The sequence below is a fragment of the Schistocerca gregaria genome, chromosome 2 (genome assembly GCF_023897955.1).
Source record: "Schistocerca gregaria isolate iqSchGreg1 chromosome 2, iqSchGreg1.2, whole genome shotgun sequence".
NCBI classification, from domain to species: Eukaryota; Metazoa; Arthropoda; class Insecta; order Orthoptera; family Acrididae; genus Schistocerca; species Schistocerca gregaria.
Window position 1 is genome coordinate 766,026,263 of NC_064921.1, and position 19,345 is coordinate 766,045,607.

Genomic DNA, 19,345 nt, shown 5'->3' on the forward strand with positions numbered 1-19,345 from the left:
GGCTTCGAGGGATAACGGTCTGTCACTCGTCGATAGACATTCAGACATGTCATTGAAAGTGTCCCCAGCAGTGTTCAGGCCTTCATAAAGGTGAATGAACAAGCTGTGCTCACAATGAGGGTTTCGCACAGTCGCAGCAGGTAAGGCTCAACTTCCACGTATGTGAAATCCATATGTAAAATGATCAAAGTGCAACCATTATACAGGTTTTGTCACTGTTGAAATATACATAAGACATTAAAATACATTAGCTAACTACTGAAGGGGAGGCACACATGGTGTGGTCAAAGCTATTTTGCCTCTTTTCAGCGATGCAAGGCGTCGAGAGCTCCCACGCTCAATGAGCTGTTTATCCACACCATCGGAGGGTGAGGTTCAGGTCGGAGGTCTGATTTTTGATCAATTATTCAAAATGACAGTCACAATCGCATTATTTATTTTGCCTCCAACCGGTTTCAACCCGCGATGGGGTCATCTTCAGGGCAATTTACACCATTTGGTCGCTCGCTGGAGTCGTCACCTTGCCTGGGCACGGTTGGTAACTATGCACAGGCAGGGTGATGACTCCAGCGAGCGACCAAATGGTATAAATTGCCCTGAAGATGACCCCATCGCGGGTTTAAACCGACTGGCGGCAAAATAAATAATGCGATTATCACTGTCATTTTGAATAATTGATTATGAGTAAACCAATCGCTGTTATCTCCACACAACTATGTTGTCTACTGATTTGTGATGTTTTCGCATGTGTGTTTCGTAACATGACTTGAGCCCACATCAACCTGGCTGTTCAGTACAATGCTCTCGGAGACCAATTGTTGCCGTTTCTTGTATACCATCAAGATGAGTAAACTGTGGAGAATTCTGTCTTCCAACATCCATCTGATCAGTGCTGCACACACACATGTTTCTGGATTGCTGAACACTCAGGCACTCCATTGCACCTCGACCAGCCCGCTAAATCTTAGTCCTACAGAAAATGTCTGGGGCAGTTTGGGACAACAGATGAAATGGAGCCATAAGCATCTTCACAGTATGGCAGTTACATGGGATCATATCATCAACAGGTGGCTTCAGCTGGATAAGGCATAATGGAGGAAATTTTTGTGCCCCATTCCTCAAGGAACTGAGGCCATTCTCAGCGCTAGAGACTGTGATAGTCTGGAAGCACAAATAAGGCTGCTAGTCTGCTGAACTCCACAGGGCCATCAGGTGCACATAGAGATGTTGGTTAACCAGCCACATAGTGCAGCAGCAGCAGCAGTGTGATGCGCACATGCTGCCTGCTTCGTCGAACTGTTTTACAGAAAGTATTAGACAAAAAATGATTATTTCGTTACTCATGTGTTATCTTTGTGATTAACTGTCTATTAGATATTGAACGGTAATAGTCATTGTGGTATTTCCTAATGAAGTAACCCAGTGCGCTTAATTCATATACTTTGCAATGAAAACAAGGATTCACTATGAGCTTACATTTGTTGTGCATTAGGTAATACATTGCTTATGAACTGTATCTAACATATTGACTTCTTTTTTAGACTTGCGAGGGGTTTCTGTCTATTTCTGATCTGGAGAAAGAGACAGATCCTTAAGACCTCGCTCGGAACATACGAGGGTCACTCCAAAAGAAATGCACACTATTTTTGTATAAATACAGTTTTCATTCTGCATGTGTGAAAGTTTTACAGTGTGTAGATACATCCCTCTCACTTGTTTTCAAACTTAGTTCAACTTGTTCCCGTGAGAGGCACCGTCACTGCATGTCTTCAAGATGGGTGCTACACTTGACCGTCAGAAGCAACATGCTATCATAGAATTCCTGTGCTGTGAAAACAAGACAGTGGGAAACATCCACAAGAGGTTGGTAGGGAATGCTGCTGTCGATCGCAGTAGAGTTAGTCGCTGGGCAAGCAGGTTACGTGAGGAAAGCGGGCACGGCAATATTGAGGATTGTCCTCGCAGCAGCAGGTCTCGTACTGCACACACTCCAGACAATGTGCAGAGAGTTAACGAATTGGTGACTGCTGACAAGCGCATCACAGTGAACGAATGGTCGCGCTACGTTGGGATAGGGGAAGGAAGTGTTTGCAGAATACTGAAAGTGTTGGCGTTAAGAAAGGTTTATGCCAGGTGGGTTCCCAGGATGTTGACAGTGGCTCACAAAGAAACAAGAAAAACGGTGTGCAGCGACCTTTTGGAACAGTACGAGAATGGTGAGATGAATTTGTTGGAATAATTGTGGCAGGTGATGAAACATGGCTCCATCTTTTTCACCAGAGACGAAGAGGCAGTCAATGGAGTGGCATTATGCAAATTCACCCAAGAAAAAAAAATTCAAAACCACACCTTCTGCTAGGAAAGTTATGGCTACGGTGTTTTTCGATTCCGAAGGAGTCTTGCTTGTGGACATCATGTCAAGTGGAACCACCATAAATTCTGATGCATATGTGACGACACTGAAGAAACTTCAAGCTCGACTGAGTCGTGTTCAACCACATCGGCAAAACCAGGACGTTTTGCTGTTGGCCGGCCGCGGTGGCCGTGCGGTTCTAGGCACTTCAGTCCGGAACCACGTGACTGCTACGGTCGCAGGTTCGAATCCTACCTCGGGCATGGATGTGTGTGATGTCCTTAGGTTAGTTAGGTTTAAGTATTTCTAAGTTCTAGGGGACTGATGGTCTCCGATGTTGAGTCCCATAGTGCTCAGAGCCATTTTAACTCTTTTTTTATTTTTTTTATTTTTTTTCTGTTGCACGACAATGCACGGCCACATGTCAGTCAGAAAGCTGTTGGACAACACTGAAACACCCACCTTACAGTCCTGACCTGGCTCCATGTGACCATCATCTCTTTGGGAAATTGAAAGACTCTCTTCGTGGAACAAGGTTTGAAGATGGACTCCCTTGTGCACGCTGCCAAACAGTGGCTCCAACAGGTTGGTCCAGAATTTTACCGTGCGGGTATACAGGCGCTGGTTCCAAGATGGCGTAAGGCAGTTGAGAGGGATGGAAATTATGTGGAGAAATGAAAATATTGTTCCTAACTGATCTATCTACATACTGTAAAACTTTCAAACATGTAGAATAAAAGATGGATTTTAAGGGGGGTAGGACATCAAAAGGGGCGACTTCGAGCAGGGGAGGCATCACAGGACATTTTAATTGCCAGTGTCTGTACTTTTACAAATAAATTCATAAAACTTTGTCAGCATCACCAGGAAGGATTCAGGATTCACACTCATTGCAGTGTAAGTTCGAAAACATAACAAAATAATTTTTTTTACGTGTGAAATTTCATCATTTTTCTCACTTACTAATGGCAGCATTTGCTGCTATAGGTACACTTTTCTTCATAAGTTAGAGAGATTGCTCGATGAGTTTTGCACAGCATACATACCAAACTTACAGGCGTACGAAACTCTAGAATTTATTCAATTTATGAAACAACGAATGATCTGTTGTATTTTAAACTTCATGTTTAGAAAAAAACAAATTTTGTAGTTAATTACCTCAACTTTTACCACAGCTTTTAATAGATTTGGAAAATTCTAGAGTTTCATACACCTTTAAGTATGGTTTGTATGCTGTGCAAAATTCATCGAAGGATCTCTCTTACTTGTTGTGGTGTGCGTATTGTAAGACCTTCGGTACACACACCATCAGATTATTTGACTTGTCGCTCTAACGAAGTAGGCGAGTGTCAGCAATATGTCTCGTGGTCTTATCGTGCCGTGTTTATCTTCTGCCGTTAGGTCAGACGATAGAAATGCCACGTGCACGCTTAGAGTAGCAGATTGACGGTGACCAACTTTAAACAAAACTTGATTAATTTTCAAACACATTTATTAAAATAATAACAAGCATAAAAATAACTTAACTTGGTTGTGGATGCTATTTACAATTGACAATCTGAAGTTCATTTGGTCTTGGTACGTTAATCTTATTCTCACATATCTCTGATACTTGACAAGGTGTCTATACATTTCTCTTCATGGCTATGTACCGGAATATGATAATATTATTAGGCGCAGACTGAAACTTGACTACAGACTAATGCAGACTGACTAATCAGAGGTCTGTACACTCATTATAATACCTCATGTGTTCAGGTATCACCGCGCGAGTGTGATCCACGAGGAGAAAAGGTTCTACGTTAGCAGCAATCTCACTGGCTGCGTTACATATTAATACGCGGATCGGCGGAACCAGGATTTGGTCCTTCTCTAAGGCAGCGCCATCTCCATCTATTGGGAAAGTTGTGTACGCGCTGACTACGCAGAACTATGTACACGACACTTCTGAAGTGTACCTATAGCAACAAATGCTGCCATTAATAAGTGGAAAAATGATGAAATTCCGCATGTAAAAAAAATTATTATTTCGTTATTATTTTCGAAGTTCCACTACTAATAGTGTGAATTCTGAATCCTTCCTGGTCATGCTGACAAAGTTTTATGAATTTATTTGTAAAAGTATAGTCAGTGGAAATTAAAATGTCCTGTGGTGCCTCTCCTGCTGCAGGTCAGCCCATTTGACGTCCTACTCCCCCCTTAAAAAATCGTGTGCATTTCTTTTGAAGTGACCCTCTTGTTTGTATTTGGCAGCGACTCTAGTTGAGTGTACCAAATGCTCCAGTAAGGGTACAGTGTGTAAACTTTTAGATGGCAGACCTCTCCCAAGTCCTGAATCGGTAGAAGTCGGTAAACGTCGGGAAGCTTCGGTAGTCACGCAGTTTCGACTGCTGCCAACATTAAGTAGCTGACTGTGTTGTACAAGGTAGCCATTGTTGTCTACTTAGTTATTGTTTTGCGCTGTACTGTTCTGCCTGTTTTTATTGTGCAGTTGTGCTTCATTGCTGCAGTTAAGATATTTATTAAACACTAGCTGTACGCCCGTGCTTCGCAACGGAAGAAATCTCGGAAAGTTTTTGACCGATTGATTTATACGCCCGTGGTTTTATATACTTTTTTTAACACGTTTGCGAAACGTGTTGCGAATAGTGTTAGTAGTGAAGAAATAATAGAACAAAACGTCATGCATGACGCGGCACTTTTTCACGCATCTCGATGCTTACCACGTCATATCTCCTGAATTATATGTCGTAAAGAGACATAAATTTGCCGGCGCATTTACTGATATATGTGGATACTGTATGCAAAATATATTGCGATCAGAGTTAATATTAATACTGCGGCAGATTTACGACATGTACTGAGAAAATGTAGTAAACGACAAACTTTTTTCCTTTCATTAATTTGTGGGGGGTGTCAGCAAGAAAAATTTTCTTAAAGGTTTGAAACTGTGTGTAACGTTTGTTGCTAGTCGCTAAGTGCTCTCACTCTCAAATAGTGGATGCATAAATCTGGGTATTTTACCACGGTGGCATCTCATTGTTTGACGTCATATCTCCCCGAAAATGTGTCTTTTTTTCCGGCTAGGAACTTTCGTGGGCGTTCGGAGAACGTATCACCAAAATTTCATCGCAATCGGATGAATGGTTTGGGAACTCACAGAGGGCAGACACACATACATTCATTTTTGTATATAGAGGTTGACGGTTACGTTATACTATATGACCTGTTTAAGTATATTTAAATTTTATAATTAATAGTTTAACATTGTGGGGAATGAAATAAAAAAAGAAATTGCGAGCACTGGGAATCGAAACCGGGCCCGCTGCATGACAAGCCTGAACCTTTTTTTTGTTCTTTTTCATTTTGTTCATTATTGATCGTTGTGTTTGGCCGTTGCGGACGTCGCAAGATATCCTGTTCAAGTTCGCTGGTTGATCCTTCCACTAAGTTTTTTTATTCCAGAGGCCAACCGGCTCTCTCACCGAACACGCTGAGCTACCGTGCCGGCTTTCACTTGCGCTGCGCATGCTACAGTGAATTAACAATTGAAACATTGTCTGTTACTCTTACCGGGAATGTACATGACGATTTCAGTTTCGTTCACGAACAACATTTAAAGCGAGTTTTAGTTCCAAGCCTTTCGTCTGCTTCTATTTGTAGTGCCTGCAGTGCAACTGGTAGGCGTGCCTTGTCCCCCCCCCCCCCCCTCCAACGCCTCCTCACCCCTCGCCAGCCGATGCTTGCTTCCTCCTCTCCCCGCGCTCCCCTCACAACTCTGCCGTCTTGCAGTTAACACACTGTACGGGTCCACCCGTCTGCGCCACGTTTGTACTGTACAGTGTTGGTGTGCTTTTTTAAGACGCAGTCGTGCGGAGTGGAGTGACGCGACTGAGTAGAGCGGTGTGCGTGCCGGCAGCTGCTGACGCGCGCGTGCGAGCCGCCGGGCTGCGGCCACGCGGCCGTGTCCGAGGCGCTGTCGACGCTGCGGCTGCGGCTGGCGGAGCCGGTGCGCTTCCGCCTGCTGGCGGGGATGCTGGGCAGCGCCGGCGGCTGCCCCGACCTGCCCGCCGCCGGCCTGCGCTTCCTCAACACCCTGCTGGAGACGGCGCCCGGCGAGCAGGCGCGCCTCTACCTGCTTGCCGAGCTGCGCCAGGCCGGCTTCCAGCCGCACGCGCTCGCCCAGGTACGTCCATAACTGCCGTTACTGCTTCTAACACGCACCACAGGTACTCTGTGTAGTTATCCTCAGTAATACACTACTGGCCATTAAAATTGCTACACCAAAAAGAAATGCAGATGATAAACGGGTATTCATTGGACAAATACACTCCTGGAAATTGAAATAAGAACACCGTGAATTCATTGTCCCAGGAAGGGGAAACTTTATTGACACATTCCTGGGGTCAGATACATCACATGATCACACTGACAGAACCACAGGCACATAGACACAGGCAACAGAGCATGCACAATGTCGGCACTAGTACAGTGTATATCCAACTTTCGCAGCAATGCAGGCTGCTATTCCCCCATGGAGACGATCGTAGAGATGCTGGATGTAGTCCTGTGGAACGGCTTGCCATGCCATTTCCACCTGGCGCCTCAGTTGGACCAGCGTTCGTGCTGGACGTGCAGACCGCGTGAGACGACGCTTCATCCAGTCCCAAACATGCTCAGTGGGGGAGAGATCCGGAGATCTTGCTGGCCAGGGTAGTTGACTTACACCTTCTAGAGCACGTTGGGTGGCACGGGATACATGCGGACGTGCATTGTCCTGTTGGAACAGCAAGTTCTCTTGCCGGTCTAGGAATGGTAGAACGATGGGTTCGATGACGGTTTGGATGTACCGTGCACTATTCAGTGTCCCCTCGACGATCACCAGAGGTGTACGGCCAGTGTGGGAGATCGCTCCCCACACCATGATGCCGGGTGTTGGCCCTGCGTGCCTCGGTCGTGTGCAGTCCTGATTGTGCGGCTCACCTGCACGGCGCCAAAGACGCATACGACCATCATTGGCACGAAGGCAGAAGCGACTCTCATCGCTGAAGACGACACGTCTCCATTCGTCCCTCCATTCACGCCTGTCGCGACACCACTGGAGGCGGGCTGCACGATGTTGGGGCGTGAGCGGAAGACGGCCTAACGGTGTGCGGGACCGTAGCCCAGCTTCATGGAGACGGTTGCGAATGGTCCTCGCTGATACCCCAGGAGCAATAAGTGTCCCTAATTTGCTGGGAAGTGGCGGTGCGGTCCCCTACGGCACTGCGTAGGATCCTACGGTCTTGGCGTGCATCCGTGCGTCGCTCCGGTCCGGTCCCAGGTCGACGGGCACGTGCACCTTCCGCCGACCACTGGCGACAACATCGATGTACTGTGGAGACCTCACACCCCACGTGTTGAGCAATTCGGCGGTACGTCCACCCGGCCTCCCGCATGCCCACTATACGCCCTCGCTCAAAGTCCGTCAACTGCACATACGGTTCACGTCCACGCTGTCGCAGCATGCTACCAGTGTTAAAGACTGCGATGGAGCTCCGTATGCCACGGCAAACTGGCTGACACTGACGGCGGCGGTGCACAAATGCTGCGCAGTTAGCGCCATTCGACGGCCAACACCGCGGTTCCTGGTGTGTCCGCTGTGCCGTGCGTGTGATCATTGCTTGTATAGCCCTCTCGCAGTGTCCGGAGCAAGTATGGTGGGTCTGACACACCGGTGTCAATGTGTTCTTTTTTCCATTTCCAGGAGTGTATATTACGTTTTTACGCCATTTGGGTGCATAGCCCCTAAGAAATCAGTACCCAGAACGACCACCTCTGGCCGTAATAACGGCCTTGATAGGCCTGGGCATTGAGTCAAACAGAGCTTGGGTGGCGTATAGAAGTACTGCTGCCCATACAGCTTCAACACGATACCACAGTTCATCAAGAGTAGTGACTGGTGTATTGTGACGAGACAGTTGCTCGGCCATCATTGACCAGAGGTTTTCAATTGTTGAGAGATCTGGAGAATGTGCTGGCCAGGGCAGCGGTCGACCATTTTCTGTATCCAGAAAGGCCCGTACAGGACCTGCAACATGCGGTCGTGCATTATCCTGCTGAAATGTAGGGTTTCGCAGGGATCGAATGAAGGTTAGGGCCACGGGTCTAATACATCTGAAATGTAACGTCCACTGTTCAAAGTGCCATCAGTGCGAACAAGAGGTGACCGAGACGTGTAACCAATGGCACCCCATACCATCTCGCCGAGTGATACGCCAGTATGGCGATGAGGAATACACGCTTCCAATGTGCGTTGTCACCAAACACGGATGCGACCATCATGATGCTGTAAACAGAACCTGCATTCATGCGAAAAAATGACGTTTTGCCATTCGTGCAACCAGGTTTGTCGTTGAGTACACCATCGCAGGCGCTCCTGTCTGTGATGCAGTGTCAAGGGTAACCGCAGCCACAGTCTCCCAGCTGATAGTCCATGCTGCTGCAAGCGTCGTCGAACTGTTCATGCAGATGGTTGATGTCTTGCAAACGTCCCCATCTGTTGACTCCGGGATGGAGACGTGACTGCACGATCCGTTACAGCCATGCAGATAAGATGCCTGTCATCTCGACTGCGAGTAATACGAGGCCGTTGCGATCCAGCACGGCGTTCCGCATTACCCTACTGAACCCACCGATTCCATATTCTGCTAACAGTCATTGGATCTCGACCAACGCGAGCAGCAATGTCGCGATACGATAAACCGTAATCGCGGTAGGCTACAATCCGACCTTTATCAAAGTCGGAAACGTGATGCTACGCATTTCTCTTCCTTACAGGAGGCATCGCAACAACGTTTCACCAGGCAACGCCGGTCAACTGCTGTTTGTGTATGAGAAGTCGATTGGAAACTTTCCTTAAGTCAGCACGTTGTAAGTGTCGCCACCGGCGCCAACCTTGTGTGAATGCTCTGAAAAGCTAATCATTTTCATATCACAGCATCTTCTTCCTGTCGGTTACATTTCGCGTCTGTAGCACGTCATCTTCATGGTGTAGCAATTTTAATGGCCAATAGTGTACTATTATTACAATTTTGCAAGACTGTAATACTGATTATATAAGTTATCAATAATTACTTTTTCTCAATTGGTAGCATTAACGCGATGGAAGTTACAGGTTCCTCTCATAGTCCGCCCACGTCATACATATGCTGTGCTTTGTCTCGTATATAACTGGTGATAAATGTGAGACGTATGCGTAACAAATGCTAAATATCTCACGAAAATGTCTTCTCCAAGCTGCAGACAGTAACAGCAGTAGTCCAGAAATTGCTTACTTACTCCCTTCGAAACAGATAAATGTATTAATTGATTGAACGACACAGAAGTTACTCCGTAAGAGCTACTATAGTGTGTACATATTATTATTGTTATTATTATTATTATTATTATTATTATTACTATTAATAGCTGGGATCAGACACAAAGCATTAACAACCTGGAGTCTTCCAATTTCTGCCAGTTCAGAAGTATGGAGTGCAGCAATCAAGCGATTCACGAACAGTCAGCATAGTGCATACATTTTAACTTGTTTGATTTTAAATAGGGTTGCATGTGCAGGTCAAGTGAGTGCGGCAATGGAGAGGACTAATGCAGGGGGAGTATATTTTGTAACAAGTGTCTACCTTCATTGCGGATAGTTAGCTTTCTTAAGAAAAGTCTTTCATTCTACAGTTTAGTTATGTATATAAGATGGGTGATAATGTGGGGGAGAGGGTCTAAGAAAGGTGGGAAACTACTGTGTAAGTCCTACAGAAAAAACGAACAGAACCTTTGCGTGGCAAATTTAATGTAGTTAAACTTTGTGCTGGAAATCATTTTTGCAGGCGGCCGCAATTTTCGATTATTTCAAGAAAAACGCGTTTGAAGGTCTCCTTTGTACGTTTTTCTTGAGTAATATGAAAGCTATGACCTCTATCGAAAACGTATGCCAGTACAGAATTCAACTGCATTAAATTTACTACAAGAAGGTCCTGTTCATCTTTTCTGTAGGACTGATAGTTTGCACATAGCAAGCTTGAGTGTGGTATTTGAAGTCATTGATGATTGCGTAAAATGCAGCAGTAGGGGCAGTTGAATTCGATTCCCGGCGGGGGTCAGGGATTTTCTCTGCCTCGTGATGTCTGGGTGTTGTGTGTTGTCCTTAGGTTAGTTAGGTTTAAGAAGTTCTAAGTTCTAGGGGACTGATGACCATAGATGTTAAGTACCATAGTGCTCAGAGCCAGAGCCATTAAATGTTGTTATGCAGTTGGTTTTAAATTCTGCAAACGGTTCTTCTGTTGATTTGTGCATAACAGTCGACCACGCTTGGATACCATGTAACGATCCTTTTTAAGCAGGTCCAGTTGGGAATACAGCATTATAAACAGGTTTGTCGTGTGTACTTTAACGCAGTAAATGTGCTCCAATCCATCCTTTTCAGCCAGCCAGAACTCCAACATATGGCCAGTTACCACTGCTATTAACAGTAAACGTAGATATTTTATATTCTCCAGATTTGGACACACACTGTGTTTAAAGCAATATGTAAGCCTTGTCTGCACATATGTAATAGTCTCTCCTTTTTCCAACAGTAGTTTATATTCTTTCTTTACGCGCTACTCCGCTTTTCGTTTTTTGGCTTTGATGTCTTCCATTTCCAGTTTTCTTTTTCGTACACACAACACATTAACTGCTATTAAGGGCGTAACTTCTTTATTGGGAAATGGCTTAAGTATTTGACTTTCATGCTCTTTCGTAGGATTTGTGGAATAAGACCATTTGTTGGTAGCGGTCCTAATTCGGCGATATCTGTATCTGACAGCACTGTAGAGAACATGTCCTGGATTGAGAGAAATATGTTTCTCCTGCTTTAATATAGCACTTATATTGTCTTTGTTGTAGTCAGTGTTAAGAATCTTCACGTAGTTTACAGGCAGATAATTAAAATTATATGCAGACAGTGCATCACTTATGAGCTCTTCTCGGTCTTGAGAGTCTGGCAGACTTACCTCCAAACCAGTCAATTTTCGTGAATTCTTATTGTCCCTGTAGACAAATTGCAGAAGGTTGTTAAACACCACACAGCTGCTGTTCTGTAAGTTATTAGTTAGCTGACACCATATGGATGTGACTGACACAGAGTAAAGTGGAGCACATTGTGTTTGTTAAAGTCAAATACACTTCAACAGTCTTGTACAGGGTCGAACTCACGATTGGTTCTGTAGTTGTATATTGCAGTCTCCAGCCTGGTAATATCATACTGTTTAGACAAGGACATAAAAGGAAACTTTTATGTCATCCTCTCATATCTGGACACTTTTTAAGATCTATAAGATGGTTAGCGACAAATTTGTTCATATAGGTACGAAATGAGTGTTGCCTTGCCTTTAACTACCAATTCCAGCTACTTTTCGAGGTCATCCATCAACCCACTGCTTTTCACTATAATGATGCGAAAGACATATATGAATTATCACAAATAGAAGACTATTAATGTATTTTTGGCAGGGGAAAGTGTTTTTGCTTAACAGTAGGTAGTTGGATGACCTTGAAAAGTAGTTGAAACTGTTCAGTCAAAGGCAAGGCAACCATCATTTGATACCTATATGACACCGATTTGAGTTTCGTGTAGTGAGATCCTTTCTCTCCAGTACAACTTAGTCTTTTTCTCCACCATTTCCAGGTGGAGGAAGGGAGGGGGGAATGGTGGAGGGCTGGGGGATTTCCCATAGGGGATAGGGCAATTAATTGATCAATTTAATTAATTAGTCACTTAATTTGATATCAAAAGTGTGCTCATATTACTGAGGGGGAGGGGGCAATTTTTCATTTCCCTGAGTGATGGGGGAGGGGGGTGCGGGTTTCTTACAAAGACAGATGCCTGCCTCTGAATGTATGCAACCCACACAGACGAAATGGCTCAGGGTTTGCTTTACCCCTTACTGACAATTCGTCCCTCAGGTAGAAATTCATGATTCATTAAACACTTGCCGTCGAAAAAGGCGATCAGCATCCTTTTAATCTTGGATTTTGTCAGCCAATAGCCGATTTTTTTGAAGCCGAGAAAGTCCATGAACACCGTGCCATTGGCTGTGGTGTCGTCTCCGGATCGTATTGGTAGCGTCAGGTCTCATTTCTTGCAGTGACGGTTTCCACAAATTGCAGTTCCGACCAGAAATATTGATGAAATCTCCAGAAATTTCCATCAGAGTCTGCTTCTGATGTTCTGTCAGCGTGTACGGTACAAACCGAACACAAACCTTCAGCCTTCGTGAGCAGTAACGCTTACGCTGTCTTCACTTGTCTTCAACTCTTATGCTATCATTCTCAAAGACAGTCACCTATCATCCGCAAGCATCCGTCGCAACTCTTTCGATGTTGTCTGGGATTGTGTTTGTTGACATTCGACTTGAACACGGCTCGTCCTCGCCATCTTCCTTTCCGTCTCTAAAGCATTTAAACTACTCACACACACTCTTTACCCTCTGCTGCAGCACTGTAAACTTGCACTGACATTACGTAAGTCTCTGTTGCCATTTTCCGTAATTTGAAGCAGAAATCCGTGTCAACGCGTAGTTCCACTTTGCCGTCCATTTTGCAATGACACGAGTTACCTCAATGACTCCGTCAGTATGGTCGCAGTGTGCACCACAGCTTCACTTCCGTGGCTTGCACCGTAGGGGGCGCTTGCTGCCATGTGTCTAAATGCGTATGTGCAGGCGCCTCGTCATAACCAGTGCGATTTTTGAGATATGGGACGATTCACCGAACTTTTCAGTCACACCCTGCACTTACGTACGATGGACGGCAATGTACGGCTATATGGTCTCACGGTACTATAAAGTAATAAAATTTTCTCAGGCTTCCGGTTATGTCAGGTACTTAAATATCACAACGAGTTTTCGGGCAAGAGCTACTTGCCCACTATCAAGTTGTTACTCATCATTTTAAAACGGCTAAGTAGAATTCATCTGAAAGCTCGCGGGTATTTAACAATTTGATGCTGATAGAAGTCCGAAATACGTTTCATTAGAACGATAGTAGTTATAATTATTGTTACTATTAGCACCCATTCAGGTGAAAGTGCCACTTTGTTAGCTGGAATGTACGGTGGCCTGCAGAAGGGAGGTGTATTGTTGCCATCTGTAAGGGATAAAGATGGCGACGTACATTTTTTGTGCTTTTTTACACAATCACAGGTAAATCATAAATACGTCATAGATTCATCAGACTGCGATGACCTTGCATCGTCACATGTCAAAATATTTGTCATTATGTGTAACATTCGATCGTAAATTTATGAATCTACTTGATCGCAGCTAGTATTTTGAAGCCACCTCTGGTTTTGCCTAGGTAGAAATCCAAAGTAATCGCTGCCCGCTGGCAATGGCTTGAATAATGTTTGACATCTGGTGCTGGGCGACAGCGTTTTGTGTTGCAGTTGAGCGGAGAGAGTCTACAGTAGAGAACGAAATCCACGGTCGAGTCGAACGTAGAGACGGGAAAAACCGACCGGTTAAAACGTATACCGTATTGTCGTTCTGAGTAACCGGTGTTCTTGGGTATTTGTTTGGTCTCGATTGCAACAGGCGCTTTTTTATTTTTTACTAACAACTGAGTAAAAGAAATATTAGTTAGCCATAGCAGTAGTGCTGAAATGTTGCATTTTTAGATAAAAATTTCTTAAAAAAGAAGTTATGTTTATACGTAAAATTTGCGTTATTTCGAAATATTGTGTTATTACAGAAAACGAGGAAGGCGATCAGTGCTGTTCTAATAGCAATACCGACAGAAACACGCAACAGATACACGGCATAAGAATTGGTACAGTTGAGACAATGACGCCCTGGTTTGCATGTCGTAGCTTTTCAGGTACGCTTGTATGTACAGTGTGCAAGACTTGCCCCAAGCTGGTCTATACGGTAGTTTCTCGCTGTCGTCGCCAGACATTCGTTGTACTGCAGAATGGCACCAACTCTAGTCTAGAAATATATTTACATAGTGACGTAACAATTAAGTTCAATGCTTTATTTGCTTTGAAAGATTAAATATTTGTCTGCCATCTCTATGAATTCATAAAAGATGATTGAGATTATGGTGAGAGAAACATATTAAAAATTTAACAACTTAACTACTAGCCATTCATAATGCACAATAAAAATAGAAAGTTGCTGACTTGCCGTCGGTGTCTACAAAATTTGACTCTGTCCGCTTGTAGCCCTTGGAAACGGACAAATTAACTTGGAAAAACAGACTTATTCAACCTCAGCTTTCAGCCTTTAGCACTGACTATTCGTCATGCCCAAATACTGATATGACCCCGGATTACAACGTGATTTTTGAGCAGAGTTTCAAAAACGTAGAATCACTACGAGACTATTGGTAATCTTTTCTAGCATTCATCCACTGACAACTTTTTGAGAATAGCAGCAAATTTGCCTACTTAATTTAATATTTTGATTCTATGTATCTTGAAACTGAGAGAGTCAAAATTTTTTCAACTTTGTTCGACTTCTACGTTTATTACAGGATATAATAAGTGCAAAAAACCTAAAATCGCTTATTTCAGAAACCAGTTATTTTGAGTGGTTTTAAAACTCAGGTTAAACTGACTTGGGAAGGGGCGAATATAACCGAAATCGGTTGTTTCAGCCATAACCGGCATCCATAGTCGAGCGGAGCTCCCACGATGTGCTTGCCAGCATTGTTTGGATGAGATTGCTAGTTCACCTTTGGGATACTAACACGCGGCACGATTGTTTTCGCTTCAGAGTTTCAGTGTTGCTTGATCAATGACATGCGGGGAATATTGCTAAAATGTTGAAATTTAGAGCTAATGGGAACGAGTTATGTTTTAAGTAATAAATCGTACTGTTGGTACTCTGCTACCAACAACTGTTCTGAATTGAACCTGTCATTAATCGCTTTCCTTAAACTACCAGTAACTTAAATAGACGCCATTAAATTCATTGAGGTAAGAGAGTTAGAATCGCCGAAATATGGTACACCGAACCGTCGTGCTATAAGCCTTGTGCCTGAATCGCCACTGTTTAGTTGGATTAATAGCCGTCACTTACGCCGTTACTGAAAATTGACATAAAATGACGTGATAGTTATTGTAGGAGCGTGTTTCCAGGTTCGGCATTTGCCTTATATCCAACGGAAACACCATGAAAACTTTATTAGAATCAGAAGATACGACTTATTTCTAATTTAAGTCTGGGACCATACGTCATAGACGAAGAAGGAAATCCTAGTGCTTGTAAGAGTATACTTCTTTATGAGTAAGCAAAGTGAAGCTGATGTCTTGCCCGACACAAACTGTATATATTTGCCATCATCTTTCTTTTAGTTTTGATATTCCATTCCAAGGAGTAAGCCTGGGGCTGCTTTAGACCCGGCCTATTTATTATAAAGTCGAGGATGTTTTGAACCAATACCATAATAGATGGTAGACGGACATAAGAGGTTATCAAGAGGGAATAAGTGGGTATGGCATACCAGTTTTGTAACTGAGCTTTTATATAAATTCATTTAGTTTATCCTGTGAGAGAGTTCACATCACTAAAGAGTATCGTCAAATTAAAGGAAGCAGCCTTCCTAATATAATGCTGATTCAAATGTTTAAGTGAACTGGTGGATTTATTCTTAAATGGTACATTCTATGCTTTATTTCAGTCACGTTCTTCTTTGTTGATACTGGTTTCACGACAACCAGAGATATGAATTCGAGGTCTATTCCCACCTGACGACCTATGTAGGCGGCAAAGAATGATACGATCTGTGGTCACGATGCCTCTGCTTCCGCGCCGCTGTGTCCACTGTCACAAGTCTTAGATTTCAATTTATGCAAATCGCCCGTTAAAATTATTATTGTTACCAAGGTCTAATTTACCAACACTATCTGAAAACGCAACAACTTACGCACGACTCTGTGCCTGTTTCCACGGAGATTTTCAATCCTATGCACTGTCTTTCAGGTGATAGCACCATATGTACTTTTTGTCCAGTCTTTACTGGCTGCCTTATACAGTTCATCGTATAACCGGAAGAGTACGTAACAATTGCATTCCAGAACAAATTAGTGTATTTGTGCTATTCCGTACCTTTTTTCTTCAATAATGTAAAATACTTGTGTTCGAGACGAGTTACCACGACGTGCTTTGTCTGTCCTTGGCGCAAGTTTTTCATGATATGATGTACAGCTTAGGTAATAAAATTCTACCTGTATGGTAGTGTAACAATTAATAGAAATGGCCTCACCGCACACTCTGCTGCAACGATAACGTCGAAACTGTCTCAGGATTTGTCGATGTGTGCCACTAACAGCTTCATCTGGTGTACAGTTGCTAGTTGCTTGTCGTGCTAAAGGTGCCTCGCTGAGCAAGTAGTGCAAATGCAAAGGAATGTTCAGTGCTAATGGCTTGTATAAAAGTGTGAGCAGAGACTAATAAAAGTGCAGGATCTGATAATGTAATGTTCACGTCACGCATGTGTGGCTTGAGCAGTAGAGAGCGATAATGGTAGACAGGTTCGATCGACTTCGAAGCAGGATGCTGTCCAGCCACACACGTGCAAACGAGTTGTCAGCTTTCTCAATATAGAGTGAGCAAGTTCGCACACTGTACATATTGATTATAAACGAAAGTTATTGTGGACGATTGCTGTTAATTACTTAATCAGTTTCTAGTTATCTACAATAACGCCAGCGCAGGCAATGTTGAAACAGAAATTTCATCTCGTTTATATAATAGAGACAGTATGAGAAGTTTACTTCATTCATTTATAGTTTGCATTTTGCTTGTTATTGTCGTACTGGCGCCGGCCAAGCTGCTACGGTTCAATCATTCCAAAAGAGATTTCACATTCATACATCAATATTTCTGTGATTAAATCGTGATGATATGGCGACTCTATAATCGATGGGAACAGTTTTGGTGAGTGGTACGGTAATCCGAAGGCTGCGGTTTGTTGGCGGCGGAATTCAAATAAATATTATGTACGCCATCCAATCAAGAGTGTCCGGACACCATTACGTAATACAGAAGTGACCACTAGATGTCACGTGATGCGGACCCAGCAGTGTAAAAAGAGTAGCAGGGAGTATTGTGTTGTCAGTAGAGAAACACTAACACCAGAATGGGGCGTCCAGGGGAGTTCAGTGACCTCGAACGTAGACTACTCACTGGATGTCATCTGAGCAACAGAGCCATCAGGGAGATTTCATCACTTCTCAAGTTGCCGATGGCCATTGTCTGACATGAGACTGTGAAGTGGAAAAGCGAAAAACAACTACAGCTGAATCAAGACCATCTATACCTGATACAATGACGGACACGGTACACCGAGTATTGTGGAAGGTAAAATCACAGCAGAGTTAATCACTTGTGAGTTCCAAAGTGTTACCAGCAGTCCAGCTAGCATAATGGCTGTGAATGTGGAGTTAAAAAGAATGGGGTACAATGGACGAGCAACCCCCTATAAGCCACATACACTCCTGGAAATTGAAATAAGAACACCGTGAATTCATTGTCCCAGGAAGGGGAAACTTTATTGACACATTCCTGGGGTCAGATACATCACATGATCACGCTGACAGAACCACAGGCACATAGACACAGGCAACAGAGCATGCACAATGTCGGCACTAGTACAGTGTATATCCACCTTTCGCAGCAATGCAGGCTGCTATTCTCCCATGGAGACGATCGTAGAGATGCTGGATGTAGTCCTGTGGAACGGCTTGCCATGCCATTTCCACCTGGCGCCACAGTTGGACCAGCGTTCGTGCTGGACGTGCAGACCGCGTGAGACGACGCTTCATCCAGTCCCAAACATGCTCAATGGGGGACAGATCCGGAGATCTTGCTGGCCAGGGTAGTTGACTTACACCTTCTAGAGCACGATGGGTGGCACGGGATACATGCGGACGTGCATTGTCCTGTTGGAACAGCAAGTTCCCTTGCCGGTCTAGGAATGGTAGAACGATGGGTTCGATGACGGTTTGGATGTACCATGCACTATTCAGTCCCCTCGACGATCACCAGAGGTGTACGGCTAGTGTAGGAGATCGCTCCCCACACCATGATGCCGGGTGTTGGCCCTGTGTGCCTCGGTCGTATGCAGTCCTGATTGTGGCGCTCACCTGCACGGCGCCAAACACGCATACGACCATCATTGGCACCAAGGCAGAAGCGACTTTCATCGCTGAAGACGACACGTCTCCATTCGTCCCGCCATTCACGCCTGTCGACACCACTGGAGGCGGGCTGCACGATGTTGGGGCGTGAGCGGAAGACGGCCTAACGGTGTGCGGGACCGTAGCCCAGCTTCATGGAGACGGTTGCGAATGGTCCTCGCCGATACCCCAGGAGCAACAGTGTCCCTAATTTGCTGGGAAGTGGCGGTGCGGTCCCCTACGGCACTGCGTAGGATCCTACGGCCTTGGCGTGCATCCGTGCGTCGCTGCGGTCCGGTCCCAGGTCGACGGGCACGTGCACCTTCCGCCGACCACTGGCGACAACATCGATATACTGTGGAGACCTCACGCCCCACGTGTTGAGCAATTCAGCGGTACGTCCACCCGGTCTCCCGCATGCCCACTATACGCCCTCGCTCAAAGTCCGTCAACTGCACATACTGTTCATGTCCACGCTGTCGCGGCATGTTTCCAGTGTTAAAGACTGCGATGGAGCTCCGTATGCCACGGCAAACTGGCTGACACTGACGGCGGCGGTGCACAAATGCTGCGCAGCTAGCGCCATTCGACGGCCAACACCGCGGTTCCTGGTGTGTCCGCTGTGCCGTGCGTGTGATCATTGCTTGTACAGCCCTCTCGCAGTGTCCGGAGCAAGTATGGTGGGTCTGACACACCGGTGTCAATGTGTTCTTTTTTCCATTTCCAGGAGTGTATTTCTGAAGAAAATGCAAATCGACGCTTTAGATGGTTTAAGAGCGACTTTATTGGATGCT

The 19,345-nt window shown here is 44.7% G+C and overlaps 1 protein-coding gene across 3 annotated transcripts in view; it reads left to right on the plus strand.

The window, feature by feature from the left end:
• The window catches only part of LOC126334988 (uncharacterized), an 854,692-nt gene that overhangs the window by 757,663 nt on the left and 77,684 nt on the right, over positions 1-19,345 (plus strand). For all 3 annotated transcript variants that reach the window (XM_049997796.1, XM_049997797.1, XM_049997798.1), the window contains one exon: positions 6,273-6,539. In XM_049997796.1, the coding sequence (XP_049853753.1) occupies positions 6,273-6,539 (267 nt within the window). The remainder of the gene's footprint in view (positions 1-6,272; positions 6,540-19,345) is intronic.